This window comes from Hydra vulgaris, chromosome 10 (genome assembly GCF_038396675.1).
Source record: "Hydra vulgaris chromosome 10, alternate assembly HydraT2T_AEP".
Lineage (NCBI taxonomy): Eukaryota > Metazoa > Cnidaria > Hydrozoa > Anthoathecata > Hydridae > Hydra > Hydra vulgaris.
The window spans coordinates 24752501-24770505 of record NC_088929.1 but is presented as its reverse complement, the minus strand read 5'-3'; the positions used below and the strand labels follow the sequence as shown (position 1 = coordinate 24770505).

General features: G+C 26.9%; 2 protein-coding genes and 1 long non-coding RNA gene across 4 annotated transcripts in view; 1 reads left to right on the top strand and 2 right to left on the bottom strand.

The window, feature by feature from the left end:
• LOC101239119 (uncharacterized) lies at positions 1-12989 on the top strand. Its single transcript, XM_065807584.1, has 3 exons — positions 1-106; positions 11610-11665; positions 11778-12989. The coding sequence occupies exons 2-3, from the start codon at positions 11623-11625 to the stop codon at positions 12830-12832; spliced, it is 1098 nt and encodes a 365-aa protein (XP_065663656.1). The 5' UTR covers positions 1-106; positions 11610-11622; the 3' UTR covers positions 12833-12989.
• On the bottom strand, positions 12841-15204 carry LOC136071675 (protein NATD1-like). Its single transcript, XM_065807585.1, has 3 exons — positions 14950-15204; positions 14372-14478; positions 12841-13110 (listed from the first exon to the last, which is right to left on the bottom strand). Exons 1-3 carry the CDS (start codon positions 15089-15091, stop codon positions 13015-13017), a joined length of 345 nt encoding a protein of 114 aa, XP_065663657.1. The 5' UTR covers positions 15092-15204; the 3' UTR covers positions 12841-13014.
• A 401-nt stretch (positions 15205-15605) lies between these two features.
• The window catches only part of LOC105847044 (uncharacterized), a 10875-nt gene continuing 8475 nt past the window's right edge, over positions 15606-18005 (bottom strand). For both annotated transcript variants that reach the window (XR_010641227.1, XR_010641226.1), the window contains exons 3-5: positions 17183-18005; positions 16882-16960; positions 15606-16555 (exon numbers count right to left, since the gene is read on the bottom strand). The exon at positions 17183-18005 is cut by the window's right edge and continues 401 nt beyond it. This is a non-coding gene — a long non-coding RNA (uncharacterized LOC105847044). The remainder of the gene's footprint in view (positions 16556-16881; positions 16961-17182) is intronic.

The window sequence follows — 18005 nt, the reverse complement described above, 5'->3', positions numbered from 1 at the left end:
AAATTCACGCATGGATGCTCAAACGCTTGCTTTAACTTTGGTAACGGAAAGAAGACGCTGTTGCAAAATAAATGTCTACTAACAAAAATGCAATTGGTTAATTTTGGTAAGTTGAAATTATAATTTAAAAAAACAAAATTTGATCTTTTTTTGACCTTTTTTATTGTTTTTATATTGCTTTTTAAAAGTGTTAAAAAGTAAAATTTAAAAACTTACATTGGTACAGTAAGGCAGTTAGAATAAAATGATAGAAAAATTTTTTCAATTTTGAGGGAAGTAAAAATCTCAGAATAAAAGCATTTCATAAAAATATATTTGCAGCAGGTTGTAGTAACATTACCCATATAAATGTGTTCCTAGTAAGTTACAGTTACACATCATACATCTTCGCTAACAAACATGTTTGTAATAGGTTGTATAGTTGTATTTACGCTTACCTAACGCTAACATATATGTAGGTTGTACGAGACAATTATTCTCATTATAATCATTATTATTATAATCATTATCTATAACTGTTTTTTACATGAAATCAATAAAAAACAAAAACTTAGCAAAAATATTTTATGAAAACCATATCGAAACAAATGAGGATGCAATGGTATTGATAGGACAATCGCTAAAATATGCTACTAAACCCCCTCTAGTCTTAAATGAATTTATTATTCACACTCTCCTGTGAAGAGTTATTTGCGCCTACTTATGCTCCTTTTTTTTTTTTTTGATCTCTATTTTTTATGTTGTAGTAATGAAAGTTTGCAAATCATGACAAGGACATTATAGAGCTCTTTAAATTCTTTGCTGTTTTAAATCTTGTGCTAGTGAGTTTTATATTTTGCACTAATATATTATATAATATGTACATAAATGCGTCTAAATAAAATAAGGTATAATGAAGCTGTAGTTGCATTTATCTTGATATTTACACATATAAATATTTAGAACTACACAGTACTTTCAGATATTGATACAGATATTGAGATATCTAGTTACCATACAACTTATGTACCTATCATGTTTTCATACTTTCAAGGCATTAATTGATTTTTAAACTTTAAGACATTAATTGATCTGCAAAATATAAAAATACTGTGGTGGTTTCACAGGAAATAATTTTTTTTTAATAAAATAACCTAACTTAATTTTAAAATCAGTTTTATAAATTTGATTTAATAAAGAAAATTAAAAAAATTAAGGTTTATTAAATAAGTTTTTAAAAAAGGATAATATTGTCAAAAAAAAACACAAAAAGCTTGACTTTCTTTATTTTGCAAAACATGATTATTCCAGTATGGCTTATTAACTCCACTCAATACTTTGCAATATTATTTTCTGATGTAGGAGGTAGAGTATGAACTAAGGTCGTTACAAAAAAACAAAAACTTTTTATTTAAGTCCCAAAAAATATAAAATTGACTAAATTCTAGGGGGGGCAACAATTAAAAAAGATTCAAAACTCAGCAAATATTTATTAAATCATTAGGATTCTAGTTCATACTTTACATATTAAACAAACAATTAAATAATTAAGGAAAATTTGGAGATCTGAGCATTTTTTAATATTGAGTTTTAAATTGATTAATTATAATCTAATTAAAACCTTCATTTTTAGATATTAAACAAATAAGAATAAAATATTCTAAAGACTTCTTTTAACATTTTTTATGCAATTTTATGTTTAATCAGTTTTTTTCTGATAATTGTCTTGATAAAAGCTCTAAACTAAAATATTAGTAAATGCAGGTAAGATAGCATACTAAAACAGTAGACTAACATTAGTTTTCATACTGCTTTGTTCCATTGCTATGGGCGTTGCTAAGGAAGCTAATTTATACCATACCAGCAAAAAGCCCAAATAGAAGCTGGAAAAACTGAAATCATTTAAAAATATTTACCATTAATATTTACCATAAATACCACCATTTTCAGCAATGTTTATGTTATTTAAAAACATACTTTTCATTGAAAAAAATTTTTTCGATTTTACGCCTTCTATCTCCTGTGAAACCACCTTAAGACGTACAGATATTTTAGCTTTAGTTCTCTGCTGAAATGCCAATAGTTTTATCAAAGTTTTGGAAGACTTTTTGCATTTTATAGATAAAATAGTTAAACTAGATCAATAGCCTTTGCTTTTTAATTAAATGTAAAAGAATTTTTGTTAACTCTGAAAAACTTTATCCACAACAAGCTACTAATACATTTATTGTTAAAAAGTTATCAACTGTGTACCACCCCTAACTACTTTACGCTTGTGTATTATCAACTGGGTACCACCTCATTATTTAATAAGACTGTGTACCACCTTATTATTTATATTATATAATTATCAACTGTGTACCACCTTAACCACCTTACACTTGTGTACCACCTACCGCATCCACAACAGCTACTAATACATTTATTATTAAAAAATTATCGACTATTCTGCTAAATTATCGACCTTCTGCCTGTAAACCAGCAAAATTTAGTAAATGATATGGTATAAAATAGGCTTCATGTTTGATTTCCAAGATTCTTTTTTGGACTCTTTGTTGGATTATTGTAGTTTTCTCTCAGAAATATAACATTAAGTCAAGATGTTTTCTTTTCTTTACTCAATGAGAATTTGTCTCTTACAAAATTACAATCACAATTTATATAAAATCATATACCTTATTATCTACAACCCACATAAACATATTTACAATTTCACCTCACCATATGAACACATTAGCAATTACATAAAAACCGTACAAACATATTAACAACAATTATACAATATAAACGTACTTTAATTACAAACCACTTGACGTCACGGAACACTGTAACATTTAACTTAAAGTAATTACAATTATTTGTCCACCAAATGTAGCTACATTGCATAACTTTGATCATAACGATTTCCTATTTCTAATTATCTGCTACAAGTTTATTGACAATTTGAGTGGTAGTATCTGCTGCTTTTATTCCAATTAATTCAATGAAACAAAAGAAAAACTCAAATGCTTATTATTTTTAATATACACATGTCTGATAACATACTTGATAACTTGAGACAGGTGGTTAATGTAGAATATATGTATGATATCAATTAATTGTATGTTTTGTCTTCCTAATGTAATCCAAAATAAACATCCAAGCGTAATCACCAAGCAGGGTTAATAACTCATTTTGTTTTGTAGATATGAGAGCTATTAAATCATTAGGGTTGTTGTTGTAATACGTGTCTCTTTGACTTTGGCAATATGTTGACTTACTACTGCTTAGCACAACTCATACTTAGCACAAAAGCATTGTTTCCAGCATTCCAAAATTGCCAGTATTTTCTAAGCTACCAATAGTAATATTTTTCTTATGGACTCTCAAATTTAACATAGGATTTTTTGTTTCATTAATAAAGGTAAATCGATCGTTTAATGATGAAGAAGCTTTTTTTTTTTGTAAAACCAGTCACAAGATAAAAATCGTTTTTTGGAAATGTCACTTCTTTATTCTGGATTTTAAAAAGACCCTTTTTAATCAGTTTTTGTTTCAAATGTTCATTTAAAACTAATTACCAATATCCCGAGGGCCGGATTTAGTTAATATAAATCCTTAGGTGATCAGGGATAGGGGATATAGTAATTGATATAGTAAATGATGATATATTGTGCATTGAAACATTTCGTGTAACATACTTTTTTTTAATTTTTTTTTATAAGTTTTAAGCGAGAAAATGACTTTTTTCTTGAACAATTTGTTTTATTAAGAATATTGTTATCATTAGAATTAAAAAAGAGTCATAAAATAGTTTCAATGTAACATTATATTTTGCCCTGAATTATGTTGATGATGAAATATGTTGATGATGAAGTATGTTGATGATGAAATATGGTGATGATGAAATATGATGATGATGAAGTATGGTGATGATGAAATATGATGATGATGAAGTATGGTGATGATGAAATATGTTGATGATGAAGTATGTTGATGATGAAGTATGATGATAATGAAATATGGTGATGATGAAATATGATGATGATGAAGTATGGTGATGATGAAATATAATGATGATGAAGTATGTTGATGATGAAGTATGATGATAATGAAATATGATGATGATGAAGTATGGTGATGATGAAATCTAAAGATGATGAAATATGATAATGATGATGAGGATGATGAAATATGGTGATGATAAAATTTATACAATACAATGCTTCTCATTAAGATTTATATTTTTTTTATTTGTTTTTTCTGTATAACTTTTTCTGACATTTAATAAAGTTATTCAACTTCAAAGACAAGATTTGAATCTGCATCTTCTGGATATTGCTCTATAAGTACTGTTATATATTTAACTATTCCATCTTCTGCAATATTTAAATTTTTTGAAAATAAAAACTTTTCTGAAATGATTTCATACATTTTCGATCATCTCATTAGGCTAGTTTGAAGAGCATCTAGAATTGGCAAAAACAAATTTTTTCTAAACTTGTCTCTAGGTGATAATTGTCTATCTTCATCAATACCTTGCGCATGTCCATCGTTCACTTGCTTTTTCCAAATTCTTCTTCTTGTAGTTTCATATTTATAATCTACGTCAGGCAGTTTGGTCCTTGCTTCAATTTCAAAATCTTGAAATTGATTGATTTGATCTTGAACTTCTTTTTGAAATAATTTTTCGTGGTTTAAGAAACTAGTTTTACAAATATCAAATAATGAAATTCCAAATAAACTACACTTAAATACAAAGGGCTAACGATGCAAGAAGTTAATGTTGTTGAGCGATTGCAATGATTGCTTACTGTTTTTATGTTGTAGTTTTTTTTTGTCTCCCGTTTCCTTTTAATAACTCAGTCTATTACAGCATAGACTTTTTTTGGTGTGATTTGAGTATTATTTCTGGCATTTTTTATGCAGTTTTTTTGTCTTCATTTTTTTTTGTTGCTTTTTTGTTTCTGGCAGGAGTTGGAAACCATTTTTTTATTAAATCAATAAACACTTTTTGGTCAAAATTAATAAAGAACAAGCCGCTGTCAACGACGTGAGGGAGCGAAAAAAGTTAAATGACTAAAATCACAGGCTAAAAAACTTTTGATCCTTGATTTAAACTCTAACATAGCTAGTATAGTTAAATATAAAATGACAAATATTATATGATCAATAATGGAAGGAGTTTAAGTGATGCCTTCCAGCTTAAATAATGAAACGTTTCAACAAATCCCAATTTTAATGTTCCAACTAACCCCTATTTAACCAGTGCATTCTAAAACAATTTAATTAAGGTATTCCATGCACAAAACAGAAATTTATTTTAAAAACATCAAACCGCAAAGTTACTTCTAATAAAAATTGAAATAAAGACTACTTTTGATAAGATCAATTTTTAAAACTCCATGATTTCGCACCTCTCAATGCAATTTTGAAGACTTTTAGTTAGTGAACAATAATAAGTAAGAACTCGAAGCACAATAGTACCGTTATATCTTGAGGTACCTTAAGACCTAACGGTTATTTCGAATAACTCGGAAGTTTTCGCCTCCATCTTTATCGATAACGTAAATAAAAGACAACAACCGTGCCGCAGTGATTAGAGGGCTTGCTTTAGAAACAGAAGATCTAGGGTTCAAAGCGAGCTCTGAACATATTTCGCGTTATCGGTAAGGAAGGAGGCGTGAACTTCTTAGTTAAATGCTCATCTGCGGTGCTTTGTAACAAGACCGTTAACAAGGTCTTATTGGGGCGCTTAAAAAAAAAATTAAGAAAGAAATGCCAAAAGCTTGTATTAAACCCTGGACCTTTTGCTTCTAAAGCAAGCGCTCAAATCGCTGCACCATGGCTGCCTAATTGTGCGTAGCTGCCATTATAGATCTAAAAATGTTTATAAGTTTTTACTAGTTCACATACAAACTTTAAAAATAATTTGCATGCATAATAAAGTTTATACAAAAATAGCTCAAATTGTAGTGTAGAGCGGGGCATATAGGGACACTAATGAAACAAGGATGGATAATAAGTAACACTATTTGTATAAATTCCTTAAAGTCTATAGATATAAGAAAACAAAAAAAATATATATATAAAAAATAAGCTACTACAACAAAACTCTAGAGTAACAAATTTGTTATATTATGCAAGTCAATAGGACAGCAATTACACGTTAATTGTAAAGCTTTAAAAATGAAAAAGCAAAGGTTTTTTATCATTTAAATATGTTCAGACATTAAACTCTCAAAAAAATAATATACTTATACTACACGCTTATTCACCCATCACAAGAAAAAAATAAACAAATAAACTAATTTATTATACAATAAACTAACTATTTGTTTTATATTATAACATCCTCTTAAACAAACAAACTTAAGTAAATTTTTCAAAAATAAGTAATACAAAACTGGTATATGTTAAAAAATATGTATATTATAAAATTGGTCAATGTTACTTAAGATTAAACAAAAAATTTATAGATATTAAATTTAAACCAATCATTTCTGCTTCTGGCATCATTCCACCACAAACCACACACAAAACATTCACTATTTTCTGGTTAAGTATTCTCATCATAAAAGGAAGGTATATATTGTACTATGGTAATAGAATGAAACCATCTCGTAAATACTATTAATAATTGAAATTAAGTTAAAAAATTAATTTCTTTGAATTTATTACTAATATTACTTTTCTAAATAAGGAAAATAACATTTTAGATTGAAAATAAAATCATTAGATCTTAAACAAATAATGATAGTAAAACAGTTAGTTATATAAATAACTTATTGTCCCGATATGCCCCATAAAAGTCAATTTACTGAAATTAATACTATTCAAAAAGTTCATTACCAAATATATTTTTATAAAAACTAGATCCTAAAAGAGAGTAAAAAAGAATGTATTATAAATATAAATTTTATAAATAAAGCTAGTTAGCAATAATTCAAAATAAATCTTTTTTCGTTACATCGCTTAAGAAAATGCGAAAAATTATTCTTCTCTTACTTGGCATTTTGGTACTCTAAAACAATTTTTTTTTTTAAATAAACACTATTTCAAAATGTTTAATCAAAAACAACTTAAAAAAAAGACTAATATTTTAGCTAAAAAAAAATTTCCGACTAAGATTGTCTTCAGGCGTAACTGTTCCGTTTTGGCCCACTGACTCGTTATGCCCCACTCTACCCTGTTTAGAAAGTAATGTTAGATAGATATATCTTTTTTCGTCAAAATAAAATTTTTTACAAAATTGTTAACGTAACAAATTGACTGGAGCAAGCAGAAGATGATGGTCTTATCATCCTGCCCCGTTAATTTCAATTATATTTTACAATCAACATCAATTAAATATAAGATAAACACAAACTATAAGATATTTAAATATATATAAATATAAGAACTCGTATAATTAAAAAAGCCAAGTAAATGTATCTTTATAAATATAAATACAATTAAATGCTTTTTTATAAATATAACCATAAACATTTCCAGCTATTGTGGCGTGTAAAAGTTTTTAAAAATAAGAGATTGTATCAGTAATGTTGAGGTCAAGTAACTGTTGTTTAACAACGTATTTAAAATGTTGAAAAAAGTTTATCGTTTTAATCTCATTTGTGAGAAATCAGTTCCACGACTGTGGTCCTCTTCTAGATATTGAGAATTTAGATTGTCTCAAAGACATTTTTGGAATATAGTAGTTCTGCTTAGAATGTTTTGTTTCGTATTTACGATCAATAAGTTGGAAGTAATTGTGGAATATTTTTGGGACCAAATTATTTTTTAATTTAAACATAAACTGAAGGATGCTATAGATGTTTTGTTTATAAATATTAAGAACTCTCAGTTCTTTCATATTTTTTTAGCACTAACATATCCATTTGTGAATATGCGGCATGCTTGATTTTGTTTTTTATAGAATAAGACTAGTTTTGATTGGTAAGTACTTGCCCAGGCAACATTGCCGTAACTAATGTAGCTATGAACAAATGCAAAGTATAAACTTTTTAGTCATCCCAAATGTCCCAATGATTTTATATATTTTATTTTCTAACAACTTGATATGCTCTTTCCAGCTAATATGTTCATCTAGAATGACTCCCAGAAACTTCACAGAAAATGCTCTTTTTAATTTTGTCTTGTCGACTAAAATATCTGGAAGTTGTAATGGTTATTTATTTTTTATACCATAATTACTAAGATTGTATAAAAGGATCTCGTGATCCACTGTATCGAATGCCTTTGACAAATCGATAAATGCTCCTAGTGTATATTGATTTTTGTCAAACCCATTCAAAATTTCGTAAACTAACTTTATTACTGCATGTTCAGTTGAATGGTCTTTTTTAAATCCGTATTGGTTATTAAAAAGGATATTGTGATTTTGGAGGTATGAAAAAAGTCTGTTGTACATTATGCGCTCTAGTACTTTCGAAAGTATGGAGATAGGCCTATAGTTTTATAAAGTAGAGTTATCTCCGTTTTTACATGTCGGAACTACACATGCTAATTTTAAGTGTTCAGGAAAAACTCCACTTTTTAATGAGAGATTAAGGGTATACAATAAGGGATATTCAATAACATCATAAACTTCTTTAACCACCTGAGAGCTTATTTCATCAAGTCCCGGACTCTTTTTTGATTGTATTGTTTTAAATGCGTTTTGAAGCTCATCAGAAGATAAGTCAAACTCGACCATTACAAAGTCCACTTCTTTTAAATATGATTTAAATACTTTTTTACATTGAATTATTTTATTAGCTAGTGTGTTTCCGATGTTTGTAAAATAATTAAAACTTTCAGCAATCTTTTTTTGATCAATAATAACAATGTTTTTGTTATCGATATTCATATGGTTTGGCAGGATATTACCTGGATCGATCTTTTCCTTTCCTATTACTTCTTTTATAACATCCCATGTTTTTTTTATTATTATCAATATTATTTTGTAAAAGATTTGAATAATAATTTTTTTTAGCTTGTTTCTTAAGTTTTTCAAAAAGGTTTTAATAACTTATATATATTTTCATTTTTGTAAGTTTTTTTAAAATACTTTTTGTAGAGTTTTTGTTTGTTCTTGGAAGATTTGATGAGGCCTTGCGAAATCCATGGACTTTGTAAGTTTTTGAGCTTGACTCTTTTTTCTTGCTTTGGAAATGCTTTTTTATAAGCATTACTGAACTCACAGATAAAATGTTCATAAGCTTCATTTGCGTCTTTGTAGGTAATAAGTTGTTGCCAGTTCATTAGCGATAAGTGACTGCGAAAAATTTTAATACTATTTTTATTTATTTCTCTTTTTTTATATATATATTATTTTGTTTGGTATCCTGTCAGATTTTTCTTTGCATATTGAATTAGAAGCAAAGAAGATTGGAAAATGATCACTTACATCGGTTTTTATGATCCCACTTTGAGTGTTATATTTTGAAAAATTATTAGTAAAGATATTGTCTATGAGTGTTTTAGTTTGATGAGTAACACGAGTTGGTTTGTTAATTAATGGTAATATACTATGTTGATAAAGAATATTTATAAAGTGTTTAACTTTATTATCAGTTTTTATGTCTAAAAGATTTATATTGAAGTCCCCCATTAATTATAGTTGTTTATTTCTTACAGTTTCTAAATACTGTTTTAAATATTTTTTCAAACAATTTTATATTACCACTAGTTGATCTATATATTGTGGTTAAAAAAACGTTGTGTACGTTTTTCTTATAATTAATCAGTTCTAAGGTTAATGACTCGCATTCTTGACTACGATGGCTAAGATTTTCTGCTTTTTTAAATTACAGTGTATTGTGGATTAAAAAATATATACCGCCGCCCATACCTTTATCTCTGGTTTGATAAATTGATTTGTACCTTGTCAATTGAAGATTCAAATTATCGGAATCTTCATCTTGACACCAAGTTTCTACAAGGCATATTACTTTAAATTCACAGTTTATGCTATGTAACAGATTTAAAATTTTCAAAATTTTTGTTCAGACTTCTAATGTTTTAAGTTAATGACGTAAAAGATGGTTGCGTTGAGCCTATATAACAAGATACTTCCTCAACATTACAGTAACAAGACTCAATATCAATATCCTCAAAAAGATTTGTATCAGGATCATTATTTTTATTCAAAAGTAGTGTATTTTTCTTATCGAAAATCTCAAAAGTTTTTGTTTTAATTATTTTACCAGTCATTTTGGTTATTAAATTTCTATATCTCTTTTATGATAATAAATATTAATATTTTTACTTAACTATATCTTTTTTGGTAGATAGACGTTTTATAGTTTAATAATTTTATCGGACCTTATTCCGACATTTTCTCCTTTTTCTCTTCTTTGTTTTGCCTTAAATAATTAATTTCTTCCTTATAATTGATGTTTCTCGAGAATAATCTTCATTGATGTAGATGTATAGTCCCTTTAGACGATGAGCTTCTTTTAGAATTTTAACTTTATCTTTCATCTTAGTAGTTTCATTATTATAGTTCCCAGTCATCCTTCTATTTTGTAACCTATGCGGTGAGCTCCATCAATTTCAACTTCATTGACTCTTAAAGTGTTAGAGAATAGCTTTAAAACTTTATCTTCGGTCTCATCCTTGGTTTTGTTTATACTTTCGGTATTACCTTCTATTCTAAGATTATTTCGTCACAATCGATCTTCTTCTACCCTATTTTTTTCGCTCATATTTTTTATAGGGCTTTCGTTCTCTAAGTTATTACATGCCGTTTTAATTTTTTGGTTGATTAAATGTTCGTGAAAGTTAAGAATGTTTTAATTCATCAAGTTCTTTTTGTAATTTGTTTATTTTGTTTATACTTTCCCCCAATTTCTTTTCAATTTGGCTTAATCGATCATTTATTATTTTTAAATTGGAGCTTAAAATCTCAACAAAGTTTTTCTTGTTGCTTCAGCATGATTTCAGTTTCTCTTTTGTATTCGCTGAACATTTCTGTCAACATTATCTTTATGTCTGATTTTGTTACTGCCATAAAAATCTTTTTGATTTGCTATCAAGGTGAGATTTCAATAATACAATATAAATATATTAGACACTTTCTGTTTAATTACAATTCGATACTTTGCAATTATTACTACGATAAGAATGGATTCAAAAACTAAAAATCAACGTAGTTAATTATGTCGCCATTTTTAAGCTGCCATCTTACCGCGTGAAATTTTTTCAACTTTTAAAATGTTTTTCAATGTTTTAAGCATACTTTATAAATCTTATATATGTAAATCTTTTTTAATTTAACTTTGAATAACTGACTAAATAAAAACAAGTTTTATTTTGTCAATGAACTCATCAAAGCAAGTTGCGCACGTCGAGTGGGTGACCCAACCCAACCAGCACATCTGGTATTAAACACGCGTTTATTAATATCAGATTAAGCGCAATTGATACTTGATTTGCCCCTCGAAAAAGCACTTATTAAGTACGGTTTTTAGCATAACTACAAATTTAAAATGTAATTAATATATATATATATATATATATATATATATATATATATATATATATATATATATATATATATATACTGACGAACATTAAACAATTAATTCATTTAGAAATTCACGGTAACATTAGACAATTATTTCATTTAGAAATTCACGTTGACATTAAACTGTTATTTCGTTTAGAAAAAAAATAAATATGATTGGCGTTCACGTAATCGTTTTAGCTGTTGTGGTATCTAGTAAGTTTTTTTTTAATTTATATACCCGTATTAGTGTAAACTTATCGATAAGATTGCATCATTAGTCCATATGATTTATGATGACTTTTTATATTTTTAACACAAATTCTAGTGCACAATTGTCTGAAACTAAGTGATTTGCCGGTGCTTAAGAAGTGGGAAATACCCTCGCATCACATTTCTAAACACATTGGAAGAAAGTTTAAAGATTTGGAAAATCTCGATACTAAACGAAGCCATCACTGGGAACTTCAACCTGATTTCACATCAAATGAAGTAGATTGGTACGAAGATCCAGAGAAAGTAAAGCTGGACTTTAATTATAAAAGTTTTTTAGATGAAGAAGAGTCGAGTCTAAAATCTGAAGCAAGTATTCCTCATTCAAAGCAAATTGCAAATAACGGAGTAAAAAGATATAATATTGCAAGAAACCCAGAAACTTATAAAACAGCAAATTTTGCAAGATTTGTTATTAATTCAAAACTGCACAATAATACTTTAAAAGAAGAGAATTTCGAAAATAAAAAACACCGTCAAAGAAGATCAAACCAGGATTTTAAAATAGTTTTATCTACTGATAATTATCACCATGACGATAATGTAATTTATGAAAAAGAAACAAAAAGTAATGCAGAAAGCTTATATGACCGAGAAAAACGAGATATCATATCAGATTTTCTTAACAAACAACGCAATTCCAAAGCCAATGGAAAAGTTCAAGTAAACAAGAAAAAAGATCCTGTCGTTAAAGATAGCAACAAACATGCTAGTGCATTAGAAAACAAAGAATCGCTTGAAAAAAAAAATGCAGAACTTAAAATAAAGAAAAGCAAAGATGGAGTTTTAGGCGATGAGCAAATAGTAAAAAATACAAAACCAATCACCTTAAGACCAGAAAATTCTAAAACCACCAAAACGCATAAAAATTCAATGCTGCAGTTACAGGATGTAAAAGCTACAACTAGAGAAAAAATAGATCATCCAAAAGAAAAACTTAACATGGATACCGTACCTGCCAACGTAGCAAGAGCAGTTGCTATGGCTATGGAACAACTTAAACGCGATAAAATGTGGGGTAAAGTGTTTGTTCATGTTCGACCAAGTGGTCAACTAAAAGTAATGGTCCAAGAAACCACAAAAATGGATGATGATACTAATAAAAAATAAGTTATAAATTAGTTTTGGTGAAAATGTTCGTTATTTAGAATGATTACTATACAAAAGGTATAAGAATTTTCAAGCACTTCACTTCATACAATAGTTTAAATAATAACACTGTAAATATTAATAAATAAAGTTTTTGTTAAGAAAGTTTTTTATTTGACGATAAGAATTTTCTTTAAGATTATTTATTTGGCGATAGGATTTTCATTAAGATACTTTTGAACGTATTCACACGTAGGTATAACTTTTAACGAATTTTCTCTCGCGTATTTAATAGCTTCCTAAAATTAAAAACAAAATTTTTAATCCTTACAAATGTCAATCATAAAACTTTTAAAAACTTACAAATGTCAATCATAAAACTTTTAAAAGTTAAATTAAATCAGTCGCAAGAAATAGATAGTCTGATCATTTGCGGTATTTCTTTGATCAGCTATTTGATAAAACTTTCTATGCTAGGCTTACTGCAGAATGCAAAAAACTTATAATTTCTCAGCTACGTAAACTACGCATAAAACTACTCCTCTCTTTATAAACTACACGTAAAACTACTTCTCGGTTTATTAAATATTTAGAGAAATAATGAACGATTTAGAAGCTACTAATGAAGATTATTTGGAAGATGAAAACATTGACGTGTGAAATAAATATAGCAATATTAAAAGTAAAAATTGTGAAAAATTATTACTTTGAAGAAAGCTTTTTAAATACTCTCTTTTTAAAAATTAAAACAAGTTTGTAAACTTTTGTAGAAATACTAGTGTCCACTTAGGTATTTATGACCTACTACACAGTTTACTAATTAGGTCTGTGAGGGTTATGGGTTATCTTTACAAATTACCTGCTCCAACGAAACAATATAATTAATAATAAATAATAATATTATTTCAAAATTTTTCTTTCATTAAGTTCAACCACAAAAAAAAAAATAAGTTCGAAATTTGTACTTTTATAAAAAACTTTTAAAATTGGGTCAAAACGCAGCGCCTCCCGGTGTTTGAACTTTTTCAACTAATTTCTTGAACTTTTTTGAACTAATTTAAAGTGAACTTTTTCATTAAGCAAACGATTACTAACAATACAAATACACCATGTAAAAGTTTTTTAAGAAAACAAAGACTTTACAACATCACATAACCAGGTAAAGGAAATTATATAATGTAAACTCCTGTTAACTTGAACCTCTAAGGGACCAAAGAAAACAATTCCACTAAACGAATGTTCGACTAAACATTCAAAGTAAAACAATTGTTTTTGCTTTTAAGACACTATAGAAAACAGTTTGAGATAAAAGTTCGAGTTAACCGGTGTTCGACTTAACTTAAACAGGAATTAACTTTAATTGTTCCTTATAAAATTGAAAAACCGAGCTACATAAAATCTTTACAATACTAAGTTGAAAGAATTAAAAACTCAATATTCTGTTTTAATTTTATTTTCTATTATTGATTCTCTAAAAGGAAAGTGTCTGTACAGATGTATCTTAGAAAATCTAATAAACCTATATATTTTGAAAAAGATAAAATTAAAAAAAATAAAAACCTTAACTAGCTGTTTCGCCACTCCCTTTCCTCTATACACTTCAGGTACTTCTGTGTGATACAAATCAATTGTTTTTTTGGTCATGAAATAATCTAGTACACATTCTCCTATTGTAAAAAAAAACTATTTTCATATTTATGATTATAAACTTCATATATTCCAGTATATACATTTATTACAACATTTACATTTATAAATTTCAAAATTTAAAACAATTGTATAAAATATTTTTCAACACAATAAATATCACAGAAATATTCTAAAAAAAATATTTATTGGAATAGAATACTCCACACATATGTGAACAATAATACTAATAAAATATGCACATTTAATATCAAAAAGTGTAAACACCACCATAAATTTTTTTTTCCAAATAGTAAAAAATAAAAGGTGTAAATAAAAAACCATATTCTTGCAAAATGTATAAGAGGTTAACAATGGATGTCAAATTATAAAAAGACATTATGACTTGAATTAACATAAAAAAAGATTTAAAAAATGAAAAGTATATGTAAAATTGAAAACTCATACATTTAAAGACTTTTAACAGTGTTTGAAAAAAAACAAACACCAACCTTTATCTAAATGTATCACAAACCGATTATTTTTTGATTCATGGACAACATCAATAACAGCAGAGCAAAATGGCGACAACATACTTACAAAGTTAAACTTTCTGTTAGAAAAAAGTCGTTGACAACGTAAAGCCATTTTCATAAGAAAAAACCGAAAACAATTTAGAAACGAGATGAAATAATTTAAGCCTATAAAAACTTCTATTTTTTGCTAAAATTGTGTGCAAGGATAACACATTCGAATACATTTTTAAAAAATATATAAAAACAAACATTCTACCAAAAAGCAATATGTACTTTGAAATGTAATAAATAAATAAACAAAAATTATTTTTAGATTAAATAAAAAATAATTACAAAACAAAAAATACAAATTATAATAGTTAGCATTTTGCAAAAACTTTTTGTTAAATATATTAGTTCAAATATACAAATAATAAATTGGGGAATAAAACCTGACACTCGTGATTTTCGTTTCAGAGAGCATAAAACTGGTAATACTTATTGAAAACAGAGTAAAAAAAGTCAATATAACAGATTCTAACCAAAATCTAGAAATAAACTAAAACCAAGATCTAGAAAACTTAATTACTCTATTCAATTAAGCCTAAAAAAAAAAAATTTACAAAGCTCAAAAAAACAAACAAAAAAACACATCAGTTTTATGTATTTTTTTTCATACACCCTTGATAACTCAAGATTAAACAGTTGATATAAGCATACAGTTTAATTTAACAATTTGGTTGTATTTATTTTCATGTAATATTTTAAATTTTTAGTACAATACCTCAAATATTACGGATAACAAACAAGCCAATTTTTTTTAAGTTCAAAAGAAAACCTGCGATGATGGAAACATGATGCCAGATTTCTTGTTAATTCTGGTAAAACAAAACCAACTTGCTCTAGATATTTTACTTTTATAATGATTTCTAACGATTTTTTCAACATTTTCTAACAATTCTTTCAACATTTTCTAATGATTCTTTCAACATTTTCTAACAATTCTTTCAGCATTTTCTAACGATTCTTTCAACATTTTCTAACGATTCTTTCTACATTTTCTAACAATTCTTTCTATTTTGTTGCTTTGTTTTTTTGTCATATTGTGCAGAATATTTTGTTTAATACTATAGTTTAATATCGCAATATTTTTTTCATGATTGTTGATTCTTAACCTACCTTTATAGGATTGTTTGATGTTCTCTATGGAATACTTAACATTTCTAAAAGCTAAAGAATGGTTAATGCTCTCCAGAAACTTAGAAATGGTTAACATTCTCTCGAAGCTAAAGAATGATTAACATTCTCTAGGAGCTAAAGAATGATTAACTTTCTTTGGGAGCTAGAGAATGGTTAACTCTCTTTAGGAGCTAAAGAATGATTAACTTTCTTTGGGAGCTAGAGAATGGTTAACTCTCTTTGGGAGCTAAAGAATGGTCAACTTTCTCTGGGAGTTATATTACTAATTTCAACTATTGCCACCAAAAGTTCTAAATCGAATTTTCTCCAATCTAACTTTCGAAAAGGTTCTTCACACATTTCAGCTTTTTGTCCATGGTAATAACTTTTTTCAAACTTGCCTACTAATGTTGTTTCATGAATTCTGAAATAAAAAATAATAATAAAAGATCATAACATAAATATTTTATAAAGAAATATGTTCTTACTTGATACAAATAATATATAATGAAAAATTAAAGTAAGAATAGTACTGTGCTGATCTAATGATACATCAAGAAGTTAAGAAAATTATCATTAAAAGTTAACTTTTAAGTTTAAAGAGAACAAAAAAAATTCTTTTTGAAAAATAATAATATAGCTGATGTAAAGTTCACAATAATTAGGGATTTGTGGCTCATTTACAAAGATGAGCTATTCACCAGAACATTTGCAAAAATGTTCACTGATTTTAAGGCACTTCAAACTTACATTTTAACTGGATTGATTTTTCCAAATGTTATAATAAAGTTTAGCAGCAAGATAATTAAAAATCCATTGATGGTATCTCCTAAATATATAATATAACATTGATGGTATTTCATAAAGACAGAATATAACATTGAAACTTATTGATTGCAACTGATCATCATTAGACTAAACAATATTAAGAAAGTACTTTCAAATAGTAGCATAAATGTTTTTACTTACAAAAAACGAAACAATTATTCATTATAAAATATTAACTTTTGTAAAAATCTTACTAGCATTAAAACAAAACAAAATAAACAACCTGTAATTAATATTTTTTCATCGTGTTTTTTTATTCTTTGTATGTAAACTTTATTCCAAGAAATAAATTTGTAAATATATTTGTATGTAAGTCTTCTTTTAAGAAGAGATACATTTTTAACAAACATTCCAGCATTTACATTTTTTAAATCAAATTTCGGAATACCATCATCAATGCAACTAATTTGGTAGATGTCATGTGATAGAGACATATTTTGCTTGCTGATATTATGGTTTAAAGATATATTATTTTGGCGAGAGTGAACTAGTGAGGACAAAGACATATTATGTAAAGAAAAAGATATTAATTCAGTTAATAAACAACTCCAGCTTTCATTGATAAAACAAACATTGGGTAGGCATGAATCATTTAATTTTTCTTTATCTAACTTTTCAAATTTTATTGTTTTAAATTTAAAATTTGTCATCATATTTCTATAATCATTCCATCTTGCAGATTTTTTTAGATGAATGAAATAATCCTTCCTTGTTGCAGATTTCTTTAAACGACTTAGATAAGAGGTCAAATTGAAATCAATGAGCTTCATCTTGTTATTCTTTTTTAAATAAGATATTTTTTTGTTTTGAGATATTGTGCAAACATCAAATGCAGAAGAATGATTTAATATTGGGGTAAACCTTATATTTTTGCTGTTTATTGAGCTACCAGTTATCTTTTTAAAACATTTTAATGTGTTGTTTTTTAAGATTTTTGAAGAATTTAGTGAGTTGCTTGTCAATTGTTTTAAATATCTATCTATTAAATCTTTATTTAAATCAAAAGTATTCTCTAACATGATGGAAGGCTTTTTTTCAGAGTTTTT